The sequence below is a fragment of the Osmia lignaria genome, chromosome 5 (genome assembly GCF_051020975.1).
Source record: "Osmia lignaria lignaria isolate PbOS001 chromosome 5, iyOsmLign1, whole genome shotgun sequence".
In the NCBI taxonomy this organism is placed as follows: Eukaryota; Metazoa; Arthropoda; class Insecta; order Hymenoptera; family Megachilidae; genus Osmia; species Osmia lignaria.
The window spans coordinates 11,133,734-11,160,559 of NC_135036.1; the positions used below are offsets into that span (position 1 = coordinate 11,133,734).

At 40.0% G+C, this 26,826-nt stretch overlaps 3 protein-coding genes across 11 annotated transcripts in view; 2 read left to right on the top strand and 1 right to left on the bottom strand.

Moving 5' to 3' along the window:
- The first annotated feature begins 197 nt into the window (after window positions 1-197).
- Pex10 (peroxisomal biogenesis factor 10) lies at window positions 198-1,655 on the top strand. Its single transcript, XM_034326009.2, has 3 exons — window positions 198-878; window positions 950-1,201; window positions 1,278-1,655. The coding sequence occupies exons 1-3, from the start codon at window positions 591-593 to the stop codon at window positions 1,593-1,595; spliced, it is 858 nt and encodes a 285-aa protein (XP_034181900.2). The 5' UTR covers window positions 198-590; the 3' UTR covers window positions 1,596-1,655.
- Window positions 1,656-1,788: 133 nt separating this feature from the next.
- Window positions 1,789-5,256, bottom strand: EDTP (Egg-derived tyrosine phosphatase). Its single transcript, XM_034326000.2, has 6 exons — window positions 4,904-5,256; window positions 4,276-4,829; window positions 3,523-3,842; window positions 2,980-3,442; window positions 2,553-2,888; window positions 1,789-2,477 (listed from the first exon to the last, which is right to left on the bottom strand). The coding sequence occupies exons 1-6, from the start codon at window positions 4,988-4,990 to the stop codon at window positions 2,309-2,311; spliced, it is 1,929 nt and encodes a 642-aa protein (XP_034181891.2). The 5' UTR covers window positions 4,991-5,256; the 3' UTR covers window positions 1,789-2,308.
- Window positions 5,257-7,569: 2,313 nt separating this feature from the next.
- The window catches only part of siz (Brefeldin-resistant Arf-GEF family protein schizo), a 35,801-nt gene continuing 16,544 nt past the window's right edge, over window positions 7,570-26,826 (top strand). The window contains exon 1 of one of the 9 annotated variants that reach the window (XM_034325978.2): window positions 7,570-8,186. In XM_034325978.2, the coding sequence (XP_034181869.1) occupies window positions 7,957-8,186 (230 nt within the window). In that variant the 5' untranslated portion in view covers window positions 7,570-7,956. Of the gene's footprint in view, window positions 8,187-20,167; window positions 20,351-23,415; window positions 26,139-26,826 lie in introns of those variants that run through there. The other 8 variants (XM_034325976.2, XM_034325968.2, XM_034325974.2 and 5 more) reach the window with 8 other exon arrangements.

A 26,826-nucleotide genomic window follows, 5' to 3' on the forward strand; every position in this document is an offset into this window, starting at 1 on the left:
TTTTCTAATCAGTAATATAATTTCCCAATTTTGTTTCTATCTTTTTCATTTCTACAAAATAATATTTAATTTTTTTGTCTTTTATTCACTACTCTATATTCTACGAATATATGTATTTGTTATTTATTTTTAACTGAAACATTTAATTTTCTCCTTAAATCTATTTTTATGAAACTGTATTGAAAATTTGTTTCATAATTATTGTGCACGTCACGAGAATTGCTTTTCTTGCAATGATAGGTGATGCAATTTTGGCGGCACACTTTGGTCCTTGTAAAAGATTTACATGCATTTATATATTGTTTTTCTGATATTCATCAATAAATAAATACTCGTTAGCCTTGCTGGTTGTACCAGTAATAATTGGTAGGGAAAGAAAATGTGATAAAATTATTTCCATTCTTTAAGGTTATGTTCGCATGATGATAAGAATATTTTCTTTATCAATATGTATTTATGTATGTAGTATATTGTATTTTTGATTATGTGCATCGTTTATAATGTCCGTGAGTTTATTTTTTGTGCTTAATTTGCTGAAAAAGTAAAATGCTATACAATTTCTTATAAGTATAAAAATTCGTTCAACTAAAATGGAAGCAAAGAGAAAATACCGAACATTAAAATGTGCAACACAAGCCGAAATTCTAAGATCGCATCAAAGAGATGATGATTTCATTAAACATTTAAGGGAAAAAATTGTCGATGTTCTACATATATTTGGAAGACAAAAAGGCTTGTTATCCATTATTCATTCTGATGTTCCATTTAAATTAATTTATTTCTTTTTTACATCTGGAATGGGTAATCAAACATTAGGCGAAGAATATACTGGTATTGTACAAGCAAATTTAAGAGCTTATAAAGTTCCATCACTGTTTGTACGTATTTAAAGTATTACCATAAATTATGTTAAAATTGTCTTATTAATATGAGACATTTATGCATTCAGGCAAGGGTAGTGGCAGTAATTTTGGAATGTTTTGGGGAAAAGACATTATTAAAATTATTGAAAAAATTGGAACTATCAATTAATCATCCTCATTCACAGTTAACACCTACAGCTGTATTATTTCTGAACTCTTTTATATCAAAAATATGTAGCTTGATACCTACTTTCATAGTAGTACATAAGGGATTATTTTATTTATTTGGTCAATATTATAGTCTGGGTAAAAGAATAGCAGGAATAGATTATGCAAAGGTAATTTCTGTATGATGAGCTTCTCTCTTTAAATTGATCCATGGATATTATATCAGTTGCTTTTTACAATTTGAAGGTGTACGGTCGTCGTCCAACTGATAGCATAAGTTGGGGATTAAGATTATTAGGAGTTGCTACACTTGTACAGTGTGCATTAAAGATCTGGCAAAACAGTAACATCACAAATGATGTTGATAAATATATAGTAACTGATGACAGACATAGTAAATTATTGTGTCAGTTGTGTCTTGAAAAAATACCAACAACTACTACACCATGTGGTCATATGTTTTGTTGGTTTTGCCTTACCGATTGGTTGAACTCTAAACCACAGTGTCCCTTCTGCAGAGAACATGTTGTACCTTCAAGAATTGTGCATGTAATGAATTTGTAATTTTTTTAAATATTCGAAAATGATTAAATGAAGAAATTGCAAAAAAACATGCAAATGTTTGTTCATCTTTCAAATAATCAGTGAGTTAAGGGTAAATGATTCACTAGAGTTATTTTATACATTTTAACATTCTATAATTTGTTTAAATACTACTATTCATCTGTGCTAATAATAATTTTATACAGATGGTAGTAATAAATATACATACATGTATGTGATAAATGTAAAGCAAACCTGACTAGGAATTAGTCACGTTCTTAGGTGAAAAGTCGCGATTTTCGGAAACTTTAATTAGTTATAACTTTTAAACGCCTTGACCGATCTCGATGAAATTTTCAGCATATCCATAACTTATGTGAATCTACGAAAGACATATTTTAGTGAATTAATTTTCATAGCTTCTCAAAAAACATGAACTCATTTAGTCCAATTTTAACCGAGGTATTCTATTTTGAACAGCGTCCACTTATTTTCCACCGCGACTGTAAATATTTATATATATATGTATATATATATATATATATACAAAAATATCAAGTTTTTATTTATGTCACGCGTATACACGCCATCTCTTGTATAACAATACGTTATTCACATAAACGATAATGTACAATTATTTTATTTTCATTGTATAGTGTTTTATAAAATTCTCAATCGAATCAAGGGATCAATAACAATAAACTCATAATTGTGGGAAGTTAATGACGTTATAGTCACAAGGATGTGCGTTGAACAGAAAGAATGCCTACTTTTTCGGCAAAATTACCGAGTAACTGACCGAAGCCGCTCGATTCAGAATTGTCTTTCATTCGAAATCCAACAGTGTGACTATAAGCGTTATAAAATATTCTTCTCAAACATTGCAACTTTTCTTTGCGGGATCTAGAACAAATATAAATAGTAAATGAAATTAATAAATGCTTGATCGTTCATTGAACGTTAAATAATGATACGTACTGCGCCAACGACGCACATGCTTCATCTTCAATGATCGTTGTGCTTGATTCTTGAGATGCATGTCCTGTGCAAGTCTCACACAGAGGTTTACAAACTAAACTAGACGTTAATCCGTCTGTGAGCGGAGCATTGGCAGTTGTAGAACCGCGTAAGCTTCCGGTTCCCGATATCATCTGCCAAGAACCGCCAGATGATGAGGATTCGTTTCGTTGCCGCAGACGTCCGGGTACAGGAACCGCAACAGGGGAAGTCCGATTAGGAGGCAAAGGTGATCGTGATCCATGAGCTATACCTTCTTTATTCGGAGAAGGATAGAACGACCATGGTACAACATTTCTACAAAATTGATTAATAATTCAAGATCAAATATAACGTGTCTATACTAGACAATTGTCGTAGTATGTTGGATGAAAATAAATATATGTACCCATTACTATGAGAGTCATCTTGACTCTCTGTGGAAGCACAGTGAAACACAGTTGGTGGATTATTATCTTGACTATCCCTACTATTTTGACTAACGGAACTACACCAACTATTCAGACTCAAGTTGGAACTGACCGAACTCAAAGTTACTACCGATTCACTATCAAACATTACATTGTCTAATTGCGAGTCACTGTCGTTTCGTAGAACCGCATGCCTAGCTCTATTATGTCGTGGATGGATGCTAAATTCGTCATCATGAATATGCTTTAGAAAGTAAAAGCAGAAAAAAAATATTTCCTCTCCTTTGCTTAGTCTGTCCTCCAAATCATGACCAAACAGCATCCAGTCGTATGCTATGGTGTAGTAAAGAATTTGATAGGCATTTAATGAAGTATGAATTGCACCATCAGCCCATAAACTGATCCTCAATAATGAAATAAACAGCGGTGTGCGATCCCAACCTGTAAATTATACCCAGTGCTAATTATATCAAGTATCCATCAAATTAACAATTATATTGCTCCAAAGGAAAGATACTTACCTGAGATACAATGTATCAGTATCCCGCTACTACTATCACTCAAATATCTCAATATGAGTTTTAAATAATTTTGAGTAAGTTTGACTAGATCCCAGACTTGATATTGATCCCAATTGATTCGTAATTGAGTAGAAATTGAATCTTCTGGCACACCAATTTGTGCATCGACGTGAGTCTGAGACCAATCGAATACCAAACCTTTAGCTAGGTAGTCATTTTCTCTAAACTCCCTAAAGAATTCACATCCAGGATATGGCAGTGAAATTAGGGTGAAGTCGGAGTACCTCTTCTCTTTGTCTACTTTCTCCGAGGATGTCACGCTGAGTACCGAACAAAAGAGCTCTGTTTAAGGTCCTCTAAAAGTGGATTCATAGAATAAAAAAAACTGATCATGCTATTAACTGTTATGAAACTTCACTGAATCTGTGAAGAACTGAAGAACTGCTTTGATAGTTACTTATGATTTGAATCCTTTTTTTCATTTCAAACAACTATACGATTACAAGGAGATAAACAAAAATTCGGAAAATAAAATGTTGATATCACTTATTTAAAACATTTTAACGAATAAAAAAAGTAATTTATAATTTTGTTATTTATTATTTTATTTTAATTATCAAATAATGTTTTAAATAATATTAAAAACAAAAGGTAGGAATGGAACAGGTATCTAAAAAACAATATTTTTTTACAACCACTTTTTATGCAAATAAGGCATGCATAAGAACTTGCTGATTCAGCTTATCTACTTACTTCATTCCAAATTTGACCTTCTTCTTCTCAACCATAAAGTCAATTATTGTTCCTACATTAAGTGTTTTCAGAAGCTTGATGTCTTGATGTCTAACTTTATCAAACAATTGCCAGTCGCTAAGTACAGAATCACCCCCGCGGGCTTCGTCTACTTGTTGTATCGAAACTATCCCTTCACTACCGGCAAATAAATAATCTAGTCCAGATCTACCATAAATTTCTGGTCCTCCAGATAGAGTAGCTGATCTGCACACATGTCTACCCTTATATAATATTACTGGCAGTGGAAATCTTGAACGACACCTAGCAAATCTAGCACTTTTTATCAATTCCTTCAGTTTATTAGGGTCATACATGCTTTCATATATAGTCTCTGTTGTGCGTGGCAGTGGTGGTGGTGTATCACACATATTTGGATTTCTATACTTCTCATATTCTAAAATGATAAGATGGCTAGGATAGTGTGCACTGAGATCACCTCCATTATTATTTATTATAGAGTGAGTATAATCTAAGTCAGTGAGGAGCAGACATCTTTGCATGACTGCTTGACTCTAAAAGAAAGACATGTTTTAAAATTACAAAATTTGGAACTTACATTACAAGTATGTGCATATAAAAATATTACCGTGCTATCTGCATCCTTTGCTCTGTAAGTGTTTTTTGAGAAGTATATAAGAAGCTTCTGTAGATCTTGAATAGTGATTTCTGTCATGATCGGAGTAAATATTTCCAGAATTTTTCATACAAATTTTAACAAAAAGATGATTTGTTTTTAAGGTGGTCCTAAATTTCTATAATTCTCATAAGGATGTTCGTGAAACATTAACTGTGGCCAATGTCTTGTATATGAAAGGAATGGCACAAACACTATATTTAAAATACACCACATCACAGTTTAACATTTGTTACGCTCTAATTGTCATGATTTCTTCTTATGATTAAATTATATTACTCTTTATATAAACATATTATCATAAACTTATGAAAACAAAACATTATTTGTGAAATACATAAAACCTTAATTCTACAGGACATTGATAATTTTATTAATTGAATTTTTATAAAATTATAAAATAAAAATAATAATAATTAAAATTACAGCAGGAAGTAAAAATTTGACTTCACTGTTTTAATTTCCAATACAATTTGTTAAAATAAATATAATCAAGTAAAATATTATTGAACAAATATTATACAGTTGTATATTACATTAATAGCACCATATTTGAAAGATTAAATTTATATTGCTTTTATTATTCATTCAATTGTAAAAAATACTTCTTATTTTTCTCAATGTTTTATAATAAAATTTGTTTGAACTTATAAACTGGTTTTAAAGGTGTTGCAAGTTTATAAACTAAATATTAACAAGCATTATTTTTCAAGTATAAATTATAATTCTGATGAAACAATCACTTATGTCTTGATCAATTAAGTCCAGAAACTTATATAGAATATATTTCATTTACTTTTTCCAGTTTCATAATGTGCAAAAATTCATTTCACTGTATTTTGGTTCCTCTTTATGTCCAAGCATAAACTGCATTTCAATGTTTTTTCTTAACAGAATAAATTTTTTATTTAACAATGTGGCTGAAATAAAATAGACAATTGTTCATTTACAATTTCTTTTCACGAATTTGAGCAATAATCTTGTCGTAACAATGCGGGCAACGCGTTATAGTAACTTAACCTGATTCAAGTGCGCACCGCTTTCATCACAACGATCGTATTAATTAATGTCTGAATAAATTCACAAAAAGGTTCGTTAAATAATAAGCGAACGTGAAATTCGACAGTTTATTACGGAAACTATCTACAGTACTTCATCGTGTTCCAATTTCAATGAACACCTGATGAGATAACCTAAACATCACTCGCGAAGAAATATATTGCACGTTATTTGCAATAATTTGAATTTGTCCTAAGCACAATGTCATCCTTTTTCTTTTTGTTTACAATGTATTCCCGCGTATACACTAACAAATCTGTCTTCTTATCACGTTGACGCGTCGGATTTAAAGGTCGCTCTTTTTAAAGGACAGTGTCGATTTCATATCACTAACACAGTACGTCGACCTTGATTTCTGTCCTTTCACCCACGCAGTAACAAACATTGAAAAATAATCTCGATTTACAACAAATAACGATATTTTTTTCCTTTTCGCTAATCCACAAGCTAAGCAAAAACCAGTTGTCTGGCAGGATGAAAGTGTCAAGTGAAACGCAGCACAGAGAGATAACCTATTTCTGCAATGTGGAGAACGCGTGCTTTGCTCTGACGGTGTTGCGAATTTTCACAAATTTAATAAACACATATAATATGCTCTCGTACAGAATGTAACGTAATTATGAGGGATTTCTCAAACTTGATTATTATAATTTTTTACTATTTCAATAACTTTGAAGGATTTTCCACACACGCAGCGAATTATTTCTATTTAATTATCTAATCATTAATTAGTTTTCGTCTAATTATTCCCGGGAAAACACAAAATATTCTTAAATTTGATAGCTATATAGGAAGAATCTATTTGCCGTTCTAAAAATAAGGAAATTACTATTCATAAATGAATAAAACGGTAAAAAATATCCATTCAGTAAAAGTAATTAGGTAGTTTCCCATTTTTATATTATGGCGCGCTTTGAAAACGGAACTGCTACGCCATTCAGTAGTTTCCGCATCTTCCTACTAGGTGGCTGCTGTTTTTTGCTTCAATTACCGTTAGAGGGTGTTAGCTGCGCTGTTTCCAAAGTGCACAGTGTTATGAGAATAAAAAAGGTACATACATATACCGCAGTTCACCAGAGTCCATAACTGCGAAAAGACCAATTTTCGTTCTTCGCGCATCTCTAGTACGCATCTTCGCCCTGATTGGCGATACTTCCAAACGAAGTGGAAAGCGATTAGCAGAGAGCTCGCTGCGTTCCCCCACCATCTTCCAACCTGCGCGTTGCAGTTATGGACTCTGGTGAACTACGGTATACGTATTTAGTGTATTAAATTCATTTTTCTTGGTATGTAACGTTAATTTTATATATTTACTATTTACAAACGTCAACAGAGTGTACATACATCACGAACATTGATATAAACAAGGCTACGTTGACATCGGTATTTCAAATCGTGTGATATAAATTTTCATAAAATGATTACTCTTTATTACGCAAACATAGTAATGTAAAACAAAAAGTTTGAGTTTTATGGAATTATTGACGCAATAAGCATTAAAACGTGACTCGTTTTGTTGTTTGAAATAGAAATGGTGAGGTTCGGCGCAGTGGGGAAGCCTCTCCAGTTCCAGCGTAAGGCGCATGCGCAGCTCGCACAGTGTATTTCTGGACAAACGATCCAGCGGAATTGGAACAGGAACGGTTGTGAATCAGGACTGGCACGATCTAGAGGTGGCAATATACGCAAGATGGCGGGTACGCGATGAAACGGTGTTGTGCCGTGGATGGATCATTGTCAATTTTTCACGGGCAACGCGTCCGTTCTGTGTGATATTCGCGTTGGTATGGGGCCGGGGGCGTTTCTACATGTGCCGCGTGCTGATAACCGACGCGCGTGCTGTTCGTGATTTCGCAAATCGCTGAAGAGAAACATTCGCGAGCAAGCACCGAACGCGAGACAGGACGAAAACGTGTGTGCGCGCTCAGTGAAAGTAAACAAACGGTATGAGTGCTGTACTGGGTAGTGTCGGTGACCCGGGCGGTCTCTTGGACCCTGATGTCGAGAGCATCATCGAGGAGAAGAATCAATTGATTAGCCGGCAGTATGCGGAGATCGAACGATTGCAACGTGAGCTTACGGAGGTCATCGGCGAACGTGACGCCCTGCTCTGCGAGGTGTCAAAATTCAAGTTTGAGCGCGAGATGACCGATCTGACGCGTCTACTCGATGATAGGTATGTACAACTTTCTTTTATTTTTTTATTCGATTTATCAAAATCGTTCGAACGTATCGTATTGCATGCTCTCGTATAAATGTGCGAAATATTTACTCGTGAACGCGATCGGCACAATGACACGAGTCTCACTCGGCTGTGAAAAGACGTTGACGCCGGTAGTGTCGACGCGGTTACGTAGGCATCTGGCATAGGTGAAGGTTTCGTGCCACAATTCAACGAGTAGGCGGCTGAAAGTATGCGTATAAGCAAAACGTGGAAACATAGTGTTGTATTAATAATTAATCAGCACCTTTTTAGTAGTGTCTTTCACGAGATAGACATTTTAACCCATTAATACGCAACACTTTGCTGTAGCTATTTAATTTTATACAGCTATAAGTTGATGATTGAGCACGCGATGTCGCGTGCTGTGTTAACTACTTAGTTCTTATCATCAATCGATTGCTTACTTGTTTAAGATAACCTTACTGATAAATAAAACGCTTCAAATGATAAATTTTTATTTTTCGTAGAAAGATTTACATTAGCCTTTGATTGTCTTACACGAGAAAATATCGTACAAAGGAGTGCAGATGTAAAAATACACGCGTAAGGTTTACATAAAACAGCGACGCGGTTCAGTTTTATTTATCAGCGATTCGAAGAGACGGCAAATGGAAATTTCCAAAGCTGTGGTCGAGTCAAAAGTTCATAATCGCGCGCTAATTCATTTATTATTTTAATCAAATCTTCTCCATTATTTTTTTTCTTTTGTAATAGTCTACGCGTTTCTACATTCTGACGAAGATTAACGTTTAATATTGTTTTCATGAAAGCAGCAGAAATTTTTTAAGGAAAAACGAAACTCTTTTGTTGTGTAATATAATTGGTAAAAGTTCTCGTTATGCACCAGTTTTCTTGATGAACTTTGTCGTACATTACATAAACGTAATAATAGTGAATTTTTTAATTTTCAAATATTCCCGCGTGAAAAGTATTTTGTAATAAATGATAACGAGGGAAAGCAAAAAAAAAAAAAAAGGGAGAAAAGAAGAAGATAGAGAATTTTTCACGTCTAACGGTGACTAATAGGCGAACAATTAACCTTGATGTAGTCGGTCGTTCCTATCGATTATCGCGACATGAGAACACAGGAAACCTCTCTCCACATTGTGTTGTTCGTCCAGAAATTGGGTCGATCATTAAATCGCGCGTTGTGTTATCTAAAATCGATGCGCCGTAATAACTTCGGTAAAACTAACTGTATCGTCGTCTTGCATTCAATCGATTTAATACGCGTGCGAAACTTTGCCCGATGAGATACGATCGTCTTGTAATCGTAAGCCGTTGCATTCGATCTTCTTTCAACACTCTCAGCCGTCTAATATTTAACTTAGAAAAATAATAATCCACGATGCGTGCAACTACCTTACCTCGAAAAATAAACATTGGAATATCTCGAGAATGGGTAGTTTGCAGAGCTAAGTGTATTAGTACTTGTTTGTTTGCTTTCGACGAGTTCTATTAGCTACTTGCGTTGCGACCGTCAGTTCGTTAACGCCTTCTATATATAAAGAACATCAGGATTTTCCATATTCATATAATACTCGGATAGGGAAGGTAAAATTAAGATACGTCACGTTTGTTTAATAAATTGAGTAAATAAATAAATTGATAGAAAACGGTATCTGGCTCGAAAAGAGGCACTGATACTTCCTAAATAAGGCCTGTTCGCGATTGTGCACGTTCACGAGCATGCACCGGAGAAGTTAGTTGGCGATTTCTCACAAAGCACAAAGCAGGCGTTGATACGCGAAGCAAGGTTAAGCCTGCTCCAAGCGTATCGTTCATCTCGAAAGAGAAAAATGGCAGAAGTAAATCGTTCCCACAGCTTGAGTCAGACGTAATTCGTGTCCCTAGATGTAACCGCTATTACGAAACTAATTAATCGTCTATCGTTGACCGTAAGAGTTCGTTCGAAGAACCTGAAATCGTTTAGAACTAAAGAGCATCATAGGCAGATAATTGATTTATTTCTTTCTATTGTTTCAAACTCCATCGAAAATTCAATTGTATTTTTGAGAATAGTAAAGTTAGGTGGAATGAAAATTGAATACAAAGGTCGTCCGAAGAATGAGTATGGATTTTAGCCGGGTGACTGGCACGTGGTAGGAAAGAATTGCACGCTTTTGGTCGCAATATTGTGCAAGTACGTCCGAGGTTAACCGGTCATGCCAAATATATCCACGAGCTCGTAATTGGCCGACCACGATTGGAAACTGTCGGAGAAATTTGACACAGATTCCCTTGTTTGCGTCCAGTTTTCCACCGCCTTATTTTCTGATTAACGTCAATCTAAAATCAGAAGAAATCTCATAAAAGTATTGGTCGAAAACATAAAACAGCGATTTGTCGTGTCGCTCCAAAGTTAGAGAGTTAACGAGGAACGACAAAAGGTTGCCAAAAGATTGGGATGCTGCATTAAGATGTCGAATCGAATGCACGCATAGCCTAGTTCAGATGTAGGTCTTGCTTCGATGACCTTCTCTTGCCAGGAAAGATGTACACTTTCGAAGGTTTTGGAGCCCTGCCACATCGATCTTTCGATCGAGAGCAAAAAGGTCACGGTGCGAGGCCATCTCTTTTGCTCTTACACTAAAGGGAAAGGATTGATTTTGTTAAATTTTGCGCCACCCCCGCACGCATAGCCGGCGGAAGCAATATAGCGCGTTCGGAAAAAATATTTATATTTCCTAAATTTGGCTGTAAATTGTCAGTTTCTTTGGCCAATTCTACGTGGAATCACGCGAACTAACGAGAACGTAATACACAACAGCTAGTCGACACATTCTCTCCAGATGTAGCTGCACACTTGTGGAAAATATGTAGGACACGGCGTCTACGAGTTCTTAGAAGCGTAAATCTCTTTTTGGCCACGTGGTTCACGGGATATTGCCGCTTTGTTTCGACTACCGTTCCTCTTCACTCCCGTCGCGTCTACACTTTCCTTTTCGAGAGGGAAACCGAAGAGGGTAGCTATACACATTGAACGTCTCTTATTTTGAACCACGAAAGTATCAGAGGCATTGAAATTTCGTAAGAAACCGCAGATCTCTCAGAATCTCCTTACGGTCGTGTAAGGAGCTCGGATCTAACGTTTGAAGCGGCTCCAAGCCGACGAAGCGTTTCGAAATTAATTAGAAACGACGTCTGAAGTAATTTTCGTCGTGGCGTGTAACGCAACCCTCTTTTCATTTTCTTTCCTCGCGTTGCGGTCCCCGGTGGCCGGGACGAAGATAAAAATAGTTCATTTCTCTGGTGGGCCACTGCAAAGAGAAGAAGTTTGGATTTTTAAACCGGAGTGCCTCTTCCGTTTCACTGTTTCTCTTCTTCTCCCTCTTCCTCGATCTTTATGCTCTCGTCTCACGTCTTCAGGCTTTCCTCACCCCTTCGCCTCATGAATTTTTCATCTACCATTCGTTCTCGAACATGCACCGTTCCTGTTCCTGTCTTTCAGTTTCCACACCAGTGCCGTGCGACTAACTATCGAACAGTCGCAATTATAATTCCATAATTTACTTCTGAGATATTTATAGAAGAAGAAGAGAAAAAAATCATTAATGTAGCGGAGCTTTTCATCAGAGTCTCCAAACAGTTCTGGCCGGGTCTGAGTGCAAAAGCACGGTCGCATCTAAAGGGTGCATCTAAAATTAAGCCGGTTCGATGGCGAGGCACTCGAGAACCGGCGAGTTCTTCCATTTAATCGAATATTTTTTTCCCCTGGCGGGCGTTGCTCGAGATTGCTCGTAAATAGGGTTGTTCCTGGTGCGCCTGCTGGCCGAGCAATCTCGTCCTGACCGTGCAATCTGATTATTCCTATACGGATTATCCGGTTTCAGGATTAGTCGCGACCCCCGTTACCACTTGGTGGAAAAAAAAGCGAGCCGAGTGCAGCGCAGAGTGCACTACTCGTGGTGGTGGTGGTGCTCGTTAAAGCCCGTGGTCTCTCTTTCACCTGCGCCACGTGTTGGTGCGCGCACGCGTTCCTTAACCCTTTCGCTACGAACAGCGCCTTTAGGCGCTCAACCAGAGTTGCTTCCTCCGAACGAACAGCGCCTTTAAGCGCTCCGCGAGAAGCGTTCTCTCCGAGCGATCGGCGCGTTTAAGCGCTCCGCTGGATGCGTTCTCTCGGAGCGATGAGCGCCTTAAGGCGCGCGTCATTCGTTTTCAGCAATTGTTTAATAATGCTCATTAAGTCGTTTGTTTTCATCGTACTAGAAGCTTACATTTCTTGTGTCGTGATTTTTTTACGCAGTCGAATAAAATTATCCATAAATTATCCAGCGAAATCAGTCCCGCACACCGTGTTAGGATCGACTCGCGTATTGCGGCGTTCGCGCAGTCGATCTTCCACTGTCCGCTCGCTCCCAGAGAGCAATTCATTTTTTAGCACTCCGCAGCGAAAGGGTTAATGAACGCATAATGACGCCGTTGATGGTGAAATCATCGACGGGGATCGATATTCTTGGCCCTGATTTAACACTTTGTCGGTCAATGGGTCGGCCCTTGAGTACTTTTCGCTCGATTTACGCTCTGTTTCCGTTATTCTTTCGATCGAACAAGCTGATTTCTGCGCACACCTGGCTCCTGCTACTGTTAAGGGTGGTTTCATGCGTGTTACACTAGGGTCAGGGGGAGATGGTATTGTGGTAGTTAACACTTTATCGGCTGAAAGCTTGTTAATGGGCTTTTTGACGTCAAAACGAATTAACGGTACACGAAGGTAGCCAGAAATTCAGGAACAATTGTTTTATTTTATTTTTAGAAAAACAAAGCAACTTGGTTCGTGTAAAATTCTGTTGATTAAGAGAGTAGAAATTTCCTCGAGGGATCCCACGTTGTACTTGGGTCAACAGGAAAACTGGGTAGCGCGACCCTTGCATCCTTTCTTTCTTTTTTCGTCGTCTAATCTTTCGTCTAACTTTAGAAACGGACAAGTGGTCCACTTTCAGCCGAAAGCGTTCTAAAATCAAGGAGTTTCTACGAATTAACCCGATATCCAAGAAAGAAACCTCTAGTTCGTATGTTGATCGATGAAATCCAGACCAGTTATTTCTAAGCTTCTGATTTCTATCGCTTAACAGCGCACTGTTATCGGATAAAAATACATTTTATCAGTCTGTTATCTCCTGTTTCCTCGAACTCTTCCACTGATCAATAATCGTACACGGCTTGTATCTATCGATTAAAAGAGACGCTGATTCAAAATGATTAAGTTTTCGAGTATGGCTTTATAAGAGGTAAATAGCTGATTGACCAACGTTTTTTAATTCGTTCATTCAACGAAACGAAACACGAGACGGAGCCGGCGTTGTTTGCGTCGCGATGGCGTTACAATAAACAGGAGAGAGAGAGAGAGAGAGAGAGAGAGCACTGAGAAAATAAAGAAAAAAATAGAAAAGGGGGTCGCCGACCCCGTCGACTCGCGTGCCCAAAGGCATTTAAGTGCACGCGTAATTACGTACGGCGACACAGGGTGCACTTCACTTTTCTCACGACCTTTCCCACCCCTTTCGACCTCGCACCCCAGCCATCAACCTTCGAATCCGTGCTCGAGTGCGTCACCTTCCTCGAACCCTACCACCTGCGAGAGTAACGCGGAACTCGCGTGTGCTTACCCTTAGCTTTTCTTTTTCTCCTTCTTGCGATCCGATCGATTCGTACCGCGTGGGTGGTAAGGTGATCGTTGCGCCTTAAGGAGATTCTATTTACGAAACAGTGGCAATTAGGCAAATTAAGTTCGAGTAGAGAAGCTACAAGCTCTGAAAGGAAGTCTCTGATTCATGGAGTTACTTAGAAAACTCGGTCCACGTCGACCCAGTTTTCTTAGATGCCCGCGTATAAAATTCGAACCACGTTTAACGGCGGCAGGTGTTAATCAATTCGTCTCGTTCGTAACAAACTGCGAATAGCTTGAATGCTGAAAATGTTGGCCAGTTTAGAAAGAAGACTCTTGAAACATTTAAAATTTAAAGGATGAAAAAGTTAGCTAGCGTATCTTTGATCCAACGAGCAGAGCTTTACAGTCGGAGACGAGGATTTTCAAAGATTCACGAACGAGCAGAGTAAAGGCTCCTCTTGACGGTGCACACGTGGGATTTTAACGTTCGTTCTTCTCGAAAATCTTTCTTTTTTTCTTTTCTTTTTTTTTTTTCACAATCTCAACAGAGAATCGTGGGATATAGGGAGTTAGTAGTGTAGGTTGACTGGCACGGGCAATATCGAGCACGCGAGCGCGTCGAACCCTTTCATCTGGCGATGCACTCGAATAAAAGGGTTAAAGCCGACGTGTACACGAGCGAGCGTAAATATTTGCACGATTGCTCCAACGGGAATTGCTTGGCGAACAACGGAGAGTTTCGCAAATGTACGCTCCCGTATCTCGACGCGTCTTGCCTTTCCCTACCAAACGTATCGACGCCAAACCAGGCCAACTTGTGCATTGAACTTTGCACGGAGATCTCTTATGCAACGAGACTTTGATAATAACAGTTCGATTCGCGCCGGCTGACGTTGAAAAATTTGGCTGCGACGGTTAGAATAATGCATCAAAAGTGCATTGTTCTTGTTCGCAAGAAAAGAGTGAATACAAAGACATCTGCCGACAATAACATCTCCAGACAACTCTTGGAGCACTCGGAGCGCGTCGCGACGTTCGCGGGACGTATCGTCGCTCCAGATGGCGTAGAGTGCCACAAAGAGGACGGGTGTTTTGCGTCGAATTACAACGTGTGGCATACACCAAGGCGAAACAGAGAGTGCTAGGAAAAAGCAAGATTCTTCTCTCTCTTTCTTTGCTGTTCCAGCGACGACGGCATTTTCCCGGGAGCGTCCCGGTTCCTCGCAATAGGAGAGAACTTTACAGGGCTAGAGAAAGACAGAGGGTCTCTCTGGAACAAAGGGAAAAGAGAACGAGAGAGCCCTGGTAGACGGCGAAAGAGAAGAGGAACGGATGCGTGGACGCCATGGACAGGAGGCACCGGTAGAAAAGGGGGAGTGAAATTCGTAGGGGACAAAGGGACGCGGCGAGCGCGCAGACTCGGGGTATGGGCGTCGCGACGCTTCCTCGTCTCCCCTTGGTTGCAGCCAGTGCTGCTCTAACGATTCACGAGTCGCGCTTTCGCCATTCACGCGCACCGCGAAAAACTGGCCTCTATATCTTACGCTCTCCTTCTTCTTCTTCTCTCTTCGTGATACACACACCTGAACGTATACATTTTGCTGTTCAGTTTCTCTTTCTCTCTCTCTCTCCGTCTCTCCTCTTTACATACACACGTTGATCTACGAACGCAGACTTCGCGGCACACACCTGTGCATACATGAAGCACACCTGCAAAGTGTATTCGTGTACTACTCACGAATGTGCACATGCAACTTAGGCGTGGGCGCGAGTAGGCTGTTCTTCGGGCGAGATCCCTTGTCCCTCTTCTTCCCGCTGGTAAGGATCACCTGTGTGTGTGTGTGTGTGTTGTTGTTGTTCGGAACTGTGTCGAAATCCTCGTTCTGTGTTTTTATAGCTTTGCGAACAGCCTCGACGTCGTTGAAAAGAGCGAGCGAATCCTCGTTTCTTCTTCCATTTCCACTAAATTCGTGTTTAAATGAAAGCCCCGTGTTCACCTGTTCACCTCGTTGCAAACGAATTTAACAACACTTTTGACTCGATGGCTGTTTGCTGTGAATGCTCTTGCTGTTGCTCTATGTTCTTGTTCGTTTGGTGTGAACGCACCTTTTATGTGTTCGCTTTGCATGTTGGTCGTCTGAAGAATGTCTGGAGTGCACCCAGACTCGAAGGTCGTAACGATGGAACGATTCCACGTGATCGCGCGGATCATTTAATGTCACGACGCTAAACGAAATAATGATCCTAGGAAATTGTCTATCCCGAGAGGGATTCGAGATACCACAATACGTGTTCGTTTGTTTTCGCGTTTATTAAACGACGAAGGACAGGGGGATGGACGTGGTTAAATAGAAATTGGACTGCGCCTGTTTATTATTCGGAGAAAAACCGCGAACAATGGCTAATCGATAGCTTTGTAAAGAGACAGGATGCAGGAAATGAAGCGATCGATCATTTGGAACCAACAGCGTGTCCACCGTCGAGGGAAAAATAATTGTTATTCTAAAACGAATGAAAACGAGTCTCGAGGACGTCCACGAAAGCGAAGGATGCCCCCTGACAGACTTGCAAAATTAACACATCAAAAGGAATGCGCGATCGTTGTAAAAAACGTAGGAAATTATTGGCAAACGTTCGGATAGTCAGCAAAACGGTGGACGTTCGCGTTCTTTCAATGGTTGGAAATGAAACAGCGATCCTTTTACCTATCGTGGCTGCGGCCCACGGACGGATTAAATGGCAGCTGGTGTAATCACACGAATAAACTAGTTTCCCTATAGTATGCTGGTAGTGCCTAGATAGCGTGCTAATACATGCCATTGGGATTAGAGAGGCAGCCTCGTCGATTAGGGACTGAATGAAATTTAATTTGCTCGACAGATCCTCCGGGATTTTACAGACACCGTTTACATGGATTTAATGACGTTCAGTCATTAACCGTGACTTAGATTTCTTCCATTTCCAAATGAAATTTTTCAATTAAATACAACTGTACACGATGTAACCAGCAGGATACGAGAGCGACAGTTGGTTATACGATGATACCTTTTTTCTATTACTTAGCAAGCAGAAATAACAGGGAACAGGCGGGCGCTCTTTTTCTCGATACACAACCAGCAGCCATACCACACGCGTTGCTCAGACCCTGTGGTTTTAGAATGACCCAAGAAGGCTCGTTCACGTGGGTTGAACCGTCACCCACTTCTTCTGCGTGGTCCTTTCGTTTTGATCGAATCACTTTTCCAACCTTCTTCGAGTTCCGTTACACTTGCCTTGAAAATCGTATACGGTTTTCAATGAGAAATTAGGTAAGTTAGAATACGATTTTAACTTGCACCCTCGGTATGAGGGGGCGGGTTAGAATCGTGGCAAGGGTTGTCGTCAGCCACGTAGACGATCGTTTTCTCTTGGTGTACTATTTTCGTGGCATGCAACGTGCTATTTTCGTGAACTTGTAGCGAGTGTAAGCGAGTCGAAGAAGAGGGTCGGAGAAGGGCTGACGACAATACGAGAGAAGGCTGGCAATCAATAGTGGTTGCGCACGTGTGATCGTTACAGGGTATATACGTGTTGGCCCCACCGTTAAAAAGGAAGGTCGACCGTGGAATTCGGAGCTCTGTCTCGTGTTTTGCATACTTGAAACGGCCACGGAAGTTGATTCACCGCGAGCTTACCGTCGCCAGATTCTTTTCCTTCTCCAAATCATCCGCGATTCCTTAAAATAATCGTTAGCTATGCCTGAAATATTATGCTACCACGTGATTGATAAACGCTGATGCGTGGGTTTTCAGGGAAACCTACACGACAACCTTGACTCGTGTGGCTCAATCGTAACCTGAAGTTACAGGTATACCGGGTGTTCTGTTGGAAAAAATTCATGGACTTCAAATGACCCATCAAATTGACCACCTTAGAAATTTCGTTACACAAGTTAGAACATTGAGTCGCGGTTTTTCCGGTTCATCCAATCGTTTTCAATGGTTTGATATTGATCTAGCAAAGAATGTAGTCGACGACAAGCGTCTCCAGAGCGTCGTAGACGTCGACCCGATGCTTGAAACTGTGCCAATCCTCGAAACCGAGTTCCGTCGGTGCATAATAAAACAATTGGATCCGGTGGAAAAGGGCCAATGTCAATATCTTGGGGAAATGGAATGCGCGTGGGCTCATTCAGCCGTGTTCCACGCGTTTTTCACCCTTCGACGTGAACGAAAATACGATGTAATTCAATTGTCTGGCACTGTTGGGCAAGTTTTATTCTTTTTTCCCAAGCTGCAACCTGAGCAACACTTGACGAATTAGATTAATAATGATAGTAATTAAAATGTTTTTTTTTTAATTACCCGGTTACGTTATATTCGAGGCGTATATCAGTGGTGTTCCCCGTGGCAATCAACATGTTAAACGCGTCGAAACGGAAGAGGCTGTTGAGTCTGCGAGACAATTAACAATGTAACAATTTGACGCGTGAGAAGTGTTGAAATTAAAAAATGCTAGGTACTTTGCGTAATTTTCAATTTTATGCCTGATACTATGATGTTAAAGGGTTATTTCAGCGGTACGAGAGAATAAAAATAAAGAGAATATCGCAACGTTTCGTAATCGAGATGGTAGAAAACGTAGCGAGAGGTTCCAGGAATGGTACTATTGATTTTTGGCTGCTCCTTTTTCGACCCCATCCGTCTGCGATTCTGTCCCCTCGAATCATTCGCCATTACTTGCCGTGCACCCTTCTCGATACGTGCATTTTATAATACCACCATGTGTTCTTTCGTCGCGTTTGCCGAATGCTGCTGAAGTAAGTGGCTTGGAAAGAACTGCCGCGCCGCGTCTTTAATTACTCTCTCTTTCTTTCTCTTTTTCTCTCTGTGACTTTACATGCTCGTCAGTTTTTAATTTAGTCTGGTATTTAATGGTCTACTGACTCAACAAATTTAATTAATGAAATTGAATTGCCGTAGTGAACTTGGTATCACTTTTTCCACTCTAGAATATTTTGAAACCTGATTTTATTTTGCACAAACAATTTATATTTTCTATCAAATTTATCTACCATGGATGTTTCCATATACGACTTTTTTCCCTTTATCGTTCGAAATGGATATCGAAAGCGTTCGGTTCTCTTTGTTGGTATTTCCAATTAAAAACACGTTCGAAAATACTTTTCGATATTTTCCGATACTTTCGCGATAACGTCACGTGGAAATTGAAATATTTTTGTAAGAAAAATTTGCGATGATTCGGTAAAGAAATCTTTGAATGGGTCCTTAATGTTGTCGAGTGGGACTGTTCCCAAAGAAATTGTATCAGTTGAAGATCAGAGGAGAGGAGAGGAAAAAGCACCCAGGAGCGTCATAAAGTGTAGGAGGCAGAAGTTCATGGGAAACAAATCGACAGACGTAGGAAACACCATGGTGGCACATATTGATCGACGAAGGGTTTATAACGCTTACTGGCTACCCACCCTCGCACCCAGTAGGGTGCAACATATAATTTTCATGAGACTGCTACGCAACGTGTTTCCTGTCAAACGCACAAAGTTATCTCGGCCTGTCGTCGTTACTGTTGCCGTTTCCATCGCTGTTGCTGCTTGCCAATTATTCACGGCCATTATTGTACCCTACCATTCTCTCAACGCCCAACAGTTCCAATTTCGATAATGTAACCGAAGGCTGTTTGTATTAATTCTTAACCGACTAGCTTACGCTCGGAGAAACGAATTTCATTTAGATTGATATACAATCGCAATTTTCTTTCACTTATCGCTTATCTAATCGTCATTTCGCCCGTTTCTCGTGAAAACTGAATGACGTTCAATACGTCGTGACGATTCCTCGATTTACGTCACCGTTGATAGTAAGATTAATTGGTGGGCGTAATTACTTATTTATCAGCAATAATGTTACGTATCTGATGACTCAGAGTAATGCAGTATCGTGGGTCAATGCGATGATAAATTACTTGGAATTCATTCGGAGGCGTATAAAAACAACATAAATCAATTATAAGTGAACGTTCGATAGAAAGAGCTAAATATATAAAATTATTATAATTTATTTCACTCGCAAATCTTTAGCTGGGTCGTTATTCCTCGAGTATTTTCCAAGTATATTCTACCTGTACGAGAAGTTAATTGACCTCCGTTTGGTTAAATTGTTAAGATACCCTTCCCTTGTTATTTGCGACGAGTCGAACACGGAACTAAAGAGCCGATTTCCTCTATAGAATTCAACTCGCGAGGACAATATATATCGTCGCGATAGAGTAGATAAGATAATGAAGCGTGAAGCTTCGTTTCTTTCTTTTCCTTTGACTTTTTTTTTCGTTGTTTTCGAACACGCGCCGTTCCGGAGAGAGAGTCTAGCGATCTTAGCGTCGCGACGTGCCGCGTCCCGTTGGTCCGTATGTCGCATTTCCGTTCGGAAGACGGATTTCCGTGTGTAGGCCGGCTTCTCGGTGTCATGTGCTTCCTGGACGTGTTTCAGAGGAAATGCAGCTACAGGTAAACCGTATCGTGCTTTTCTTTCATCGGCTTTCGAGACAACGTTATCTATCTCTTTGTACGAACGTCACCTTCTTGTCAGTGATAAAAATTATTGATCGATGAATCGCAGATTTTTTTTGGATTAGGTTCATTAACGAAAGGAATTATAGTAATTAGCCAGATATCTCGCGTAAACGAAAATCATAAGAGAAAAGTATGATTGAGCTATATTGCTTTGTGGGAAGAGAAGAAAGTATGAGAAGATTGCGATTTTTGAGTTAATTAGATTAAATTGTATGATAATTGTATTGTTTTTTTTTCTGTGTTGCAGGTAAGCATCCGAAGCAATAATCCTTGAATGAACGGCCTGCAAAGTGAGTAACGATCTGTGAAATTTCTTGATCAAATGAGAAACATATTAACGCTCGAGTTTGTTAGTCGTCTCTACAAACAGCTGGTTTATCACCTAACCTTCGAGTACTCGTTTCAGACTTATCATGATGTAGTAAGGGATTCGATACAGAATAATACTCGGTACTGGATATAATCGTGTGTGCATCGAATTCGAGTGCATAGAAATTGCAACGATCCGGATTCTGATCGTAGTAGGTAGAATTTTCCATACCTGCATTTACTATGATACTGGAACATAAGCAATCGTATCGGTGAATGGTTCACCGAGACTAGGTCATTCCTATAGTCGGACTATTTCAGGCAAGGTCGTTTTATCAACTTCTCCTTCTCCGTATTTATCCGCCTCTTATCTGCTTATTTTTCCATCTTTCCAACTTATTTTCATAACTCGTAACAAATCAGTTCTTTGTTGCTTGATATTTTTCGTATTAACTATTTTTTCAATACATCTTATTGTTTAATTGTAATTTGTATCGCTATATGTAATTGTACTTGATCACGCAACAAGAAAATCAACGCGATTTTATTGCACTCTTATGATTGCTCCATGATTTTACGATCAATTACACCTTCGTTCATCATTTTCACGGTTGGATATGATCTTTGCCGTTCACATCACGTTGCAAGGAATAAAAGGGAAAAAAGACCTGAGCGCAATTTTAATCTTTATGTGGAACAGGAAGTGAAAGTGCTTTTACACTGTTACGTTTCACTAAATCCTCGAGATACTTTAGTACTTATGATCGATTCCGTTTCGGTTACGAAAGGTACAATTAAAAAACGATGATCATTCGTGATTTTAATTAGAAAAGTAGTAAAATTTTATTCGAATCATAATTTAAAGCTGTTTTTTTTAAAAAGCGAAACTGAACATAAAAGGAGGGAAAAAGTAGATACGATACTGGTTGCTAGACGCTAATCGTTTTGATAAAAAATATTTAGTCAAGGAGAGCCGCTTCCAGATAAACCAGAGCAAAGCAGAGAATTTTACAATCCTTTTCGATCGAATATTTTATCTATCTATTTACTTTTAACCTTGATTTTAAAATATATTAAATTAATTCGATTCGCATCGAGGTCGCCGATTAGAAACAGTCATCGCGTTCTTCTTCGTTCTAAAAACTTAGTGTAACGCGAAATTTCGTCGCGTTTTTCATCGCCGACGGCAGAAAGAGTGGCCTACAAAGGGTTCAGTAAACAAATGTATTATGCATAACACGAAACTTTATATCGTTGCAATTTTCCTTTTTTTTTTATAATCTCCTCTTTCCCTCTAGCGAGTACACGCGAGTAAATTCTCAGACACGAAAGTCTCTTGACGAGATTCCGATTAGTATCTCCTGGGCATTCGCCGATGCAAATTGGATCCTCGTGGATGATCATTGTTGATGTCGAAGCGGGGACAGAGGACGTAGCCGTTCTATTTTAATATGAAAAGAGAATACGCGAAGGGACCGTGGCTGGAACCGCGGCTAAAATTGTCGAAAATTGACTCCGGGCCAACTTTAAGGAGTAAACTAAACCGAGGTTTTTGTAACGCGTCGAACTCTCGACTGCATAGAAATTGCATCGCGTCAAGTTCGCGTGCATAGGCTATTATAAATTGCAATTGGAGGCGTCTCTAGGAGGGAGAGACTTTCATTGGGAAAAGAGCGGATCGTAGGAGGTCCGGAAATTGCGTACATTATTGTCATTAAAGTTTTCCATGTTTGTACAACTTTCACTCGTCGCACGTGACGTTGAAACAAACAGTGGATTCGCGCGTGATAACGATGCATTTCATCGAACGTAAAAACAATTGTTGCTGAATCAGAAAAAACTTGTTTCCCCATAACCGATCGAATGAAAAAGACTTTCACTGTTTTGTTTGTATGGAAGGGTTAAAGGTAAGGAAACAAGAGCGAAACCGAAAGGATAAGGTAGAGTTCCGTTTTCTGCCTCGATCCATTAACCTCCACGAATGCAAATGGTCGTCGAGGAAAGGCCAAGCTCTCCTGTTCTTCGAGACATTCTAATTCGAGGCGAAAGTCGACTCGTCGAGGTTTACCCTGTGATTTACCTTTATGAAACTTGCTCGTTCATTTGTTTCTTTTATTTTTCGGAATTCAGGATTCCCGCACGAGCGTCTCTTCAATTCTCTTAGAAAACTTTCTAATTCCATTTTTAAAACATTTCTTAATTTTATATTTGAACCTCTGACAGTTAGATATTCCCTTCCGGCCCGTTCTTAACATCGTTTCAATTTCCATGCACGGGAGGTTCGTAAACTTCAAAGGGCTCGGAGTTGGAATTTTACGAGCAATGCAAAACTTGACGAGAAACGAAACGCGTGTCCCTGCTCCTTGATCTCTGTTCGCCCTCCTTCTCTCATTATTTTTTCTCTTCCTTTTGCTCCTTGCGATCGGCATCCTCGAACGCACGCGTCCTCGAACGCAGTTTGCAAACCGTTCCTTGGCATTTCTTCTGCAACGACAGACCGTCTCCGCCTGGTACGAGCTAATCAGAACTCGTTACGTAAAGACACGCGGACACGGCCGACGGCATGCTTGATTTTCCATTCGCCATCCACGCGAACAAACCTTTTTAACCATTCGAGTTTCCGTGGGGCGATTAGAACTTTTACACCTTTCGGTGTCTACGAGTCGTGAAAAAAAAAAAAAAGAAAAAACAAAATACAATATTATAGCTTCAGAATTAGTTGAAAAGAACGAATGGGAGAAGCACGAACGGATCGAGTAGATAGCGTTTGTCGCAAAGCAAACGGAAGTGGAGGATGATAGGAAGGGAGGATCGAAGATAAGTGTGAAATGTGTAGCATTTAGATGTGTAGACACCGACGACACCGCTTGTTTCCCATTTGCTTTCGCTCGCTGAAACTTTCACTCATTGTTACCGGCTTCACGCTCGAATTCATTGTGTGGACATCTCGTTCGATCTCGATTCAAGCGTTCTCGCGGACAATCGTGCGTAGAAAAGGGTTTCGCAACAGCATCGATCATTTCTACGGCCATGCTTTGCACCGTTTATTCGAGGAACTTGGCGATATATTCGCGAATTGCATACGCGGTCCCATTAGCAGGTGATCTATCCGCGAGGACTAAAGGCGGATCGTTTCCAAACTCGTAATCGCTCGTTCGCGTTCGTTCGAAAGCAGAAGGCCGTATGATCGAGGGCTAGAGGAGCCGGTAGAGTGGCGCGATTCCACGAGTCCCACGTCACGTCGTGTCCATCGTGAAGGAGGTGGGGTTTCGCAGCGAGTAATCCGAGCGAGTGAGCGAACGAGCGAGTCGTCAGCCAGTCAAGCTGAAACCGCGAACAACCGCGACACCGTGTGCCTCGTTGCTCCGTTCTCTCCGCGTTCAGTCGATGGCGCCAGGAACTTTCTGTCACCTCGAAAATAAACACACCGGTGTACCAGGTTCGATTTCCACCGCGAATATCGTGCCGGATCTACGGGAGTTGCGGTCGACTCACCTGTCGGCGGTGTCGCAGTTCGAAAGAGCGCGGAATTGCGTTAGAAGTCGCGTGTAGCTGATATCGGATCGAAGGAAATTGGATCGCGATTGACGGTCGTGCGTGAAAACGGGATCGATGCGGTGCGTGCACCGATCGAGTGGGCTCGATTCAAGGGAATCGCGGTGGAATCGGATCAAGGAATCGTCCCGAGGTTACTCGAATTCGACGGTAAAAGAATTCAGCTCGAATTAAGCCGAGGAAATCGCATCGTGACCGATATCCCGCCTAAAATCCGGCTGAAAGCACCGAGCGGTCTGCCGCGGAATCGAGCGCGTGTAAACCTGGATGGAAAGCGAGTTCGCGCGAGTCGGGTATTTAATATTCGAAACCGCGACCGAGAAGGGGTACCTGGTCGAACGGTGAAATCGAAGATGCAGCGAGAGATCGAATCGAAGTTCAAAGGATATACCAGCGGTGTCTATTAAGCGTTTTGCTCTCGCGTTACGCCCGTGGAAAGTCAAACACAACGTTGGAGAGGTGGAGAGAGAAGGGAAGAACGTTGTTCACCGCGACTTTCACGTCGAGCTGTTTCTTGTCGATCGCCTTGCGAAAATCCAGCCTTATTCTCTCTGCTCTCTGTTGACGAAAAGTTTCTTCAACAGGCACTGTTCGTCTGAAACAAGCTGAACATTCGTAAACAATCGGCATAAAGCTGTATCGAAGATGAAGAAGAAGATCGAGGGTGGGGATCGTTAAATCCGAAAGTTCGTATTAATTAAATTGTTCTCAAGACACACGGTTCCGCGGGAGTTTCTCGATCGTTGATTTTTCGATGAGAAACGACTGAATTTTTTCAGTGAAATCGTCGCCGCTTTTTTGGCTCTGATCTCGATTTCGAGAAAGCGCGCGCATTGATTCTAAATTGAAACGTAACGAATCGATGGAAGTCGATCGGAAGGTAGAAACAAGGTGTACGAAGAAGAAACACCGCTTGTGCAACGGATCGTCCATAAAAAGAAACTGTCAAAGCAATGAAACAACGATAAAATACAATCGCGTCGAAGGCGATATAAGAAACAGACAATGTTCGGTATAATCGGCCGCTTATTAACCGGTAAAAACAAGATCGTTATGGTTTGGTAATAAAGCGAACAAATCTCTGCAATTTATCGTTTGAAGGAGTGTTAATTTCGTTCGACATCAAACTTTAGTTGAAAGCAATCTTTGCCTCGAGTATCTCATTGTTTGAACGAAGGAAGAAAAAGGAAGCTCGAAGTCCATCTGGTCATCGATTATCGAACAGAATATAATTAGTGGAAGATGCTCCTTCCGCGTGGACTTTAGAACGGTTTATAACTCTAATGATATCGAATTATTTATATCGAACAAATCCACGATCGAACGGTTGATAATTGTCGAGAAGAAGGATGAACGATGAAAAATTGGGCGACGTGTACCTTGATTGGACCTGGCAGCCATAAAGTTATGGTAATCACTCGTATTATCGTGATGGCTCGTGCGTCATAAGGCTTCGACTGTCGTTGGAACGGTGACATCAATTTAGAAAACTGTCCACCGCGGCTAAATCTAATTATTTAACGAGCGAGTGGGCGTAATGCGGTGCCGAGCGGCGACGCGAAATCGTGCGGAAGAAGACCGACGTGTACCCCTCGTTTCCCTGAAAACGGATTCCCTGTTGTTTCGCTGGCGAACAAACGGGATTTTAGTGCTGTCCGATCGGCGTGTCGTGCTGCTGGTGTCGTTGTTCCTCGCTCTTTTTTCGTGAACGTGCTGTGTTTAACAACCTCGAGTGACGATACCTGGATATTTCAGTGTATTTTCGGAGGTTTGACCTAACGATACCATGGGAAAAAAACGAAATGTCCTGCGTGATTTTATTGGGGGATAATTGAATTATTAGCCTTCGAGAAGAAGGGTAAGGTGTTAGGGATTCGAAAGAGAAATAGAAAGAAAATGGCTTGTATAATTTAATTAGAGTAAATTGAATTTACCTTTGAGAATATTTAGGTACAAAAATGGTCAGGTTTGACACGGGGAAAGCGAAATGGTTGAAATTTTTACATTTCGATAAACTTTAGATATTTGCAAGGACGTGTAGAGACTAAAATATGAATTGAGAAAGTTGCAATGTTAGCACGGAGAAAGCGAAATGTCTTATGTAATTCAAATTGAAAATTTTGACTTTAAAAGTTGGCTTTGGAAATTTTGTTCAATGATATACGGATTAATATTTAAGTATTTTTAACCATCTCTATCGCTTATCTTTCGAGATACCGATTATCATAATCCTGGCATTTATTTTGATAAAATAACTTTAATTGATGGTACGATAAATTAATAATCGAATTGTTATATAAGGGATTTGCATGAAATAAGAAAATAATAGAATTTGAAGTAAAAGAAAACTCGAAAAAAATTCCAAGAAGACCTTGTGTCAAAGCACATTTGTTTTCTATTGATCTTTGTTTTAAAAACATTATAGCCCTGTTACGTGCTGAACCATCGCTTTTTTTTGTCATCGTTACGCAAATATGAGTTTAACATTTCGCGTTGTCATCGTCGAGGCACGTAATTAAGGTTTAATTGCAACACAAAGACAACAA

Excerpts from the sequence above, each read along its gene's own strand:
- Pex10 (XM_034326009.2), top strand. The coding sequence starts at position 591 with ATGGAAGCAAAGAGAAAATACCGAACATTAAAATGTGCAACACAAGCC. Across the intron at positions 879-949 it reads ATAAAGTTCCATCACTGTTT|GCAAGGGTAGTGGCAGTAAT; the intron begins GTACGTATTTAA and ends TTATGCATTCAG. Across the intron at positions 1,202-1,277 it reads CAGGAATAGATTATGCAAAG|GTGTACGGTCGTCGTCCAAC; the intron begins GTAATTTCTGTA and ends TACAATTTGAAG.
- EDTP (XM_034326000.2), bottom strand. The coding sequence starts at position 4,990 with ATGACAGAAATCACTATTCAAGATCTACAGAAGCTTCTTATATACTTC. Across the intron at positions 3,443-3,522 it reads ACTGATACATTGTATCTCAG|GTTGGGATCGCACACCGCTG; the intron begins GTAAGTATCTTT and ends TATAATTTACAG. Across the intron at positions 2,478-2,552 it reads GCATGTGCGTCGTTGGCGCA|ATCCCGCAAAGAAAAGTTGC; the intron begins GTACGTATCATT and ends TATTTGTTCTAG.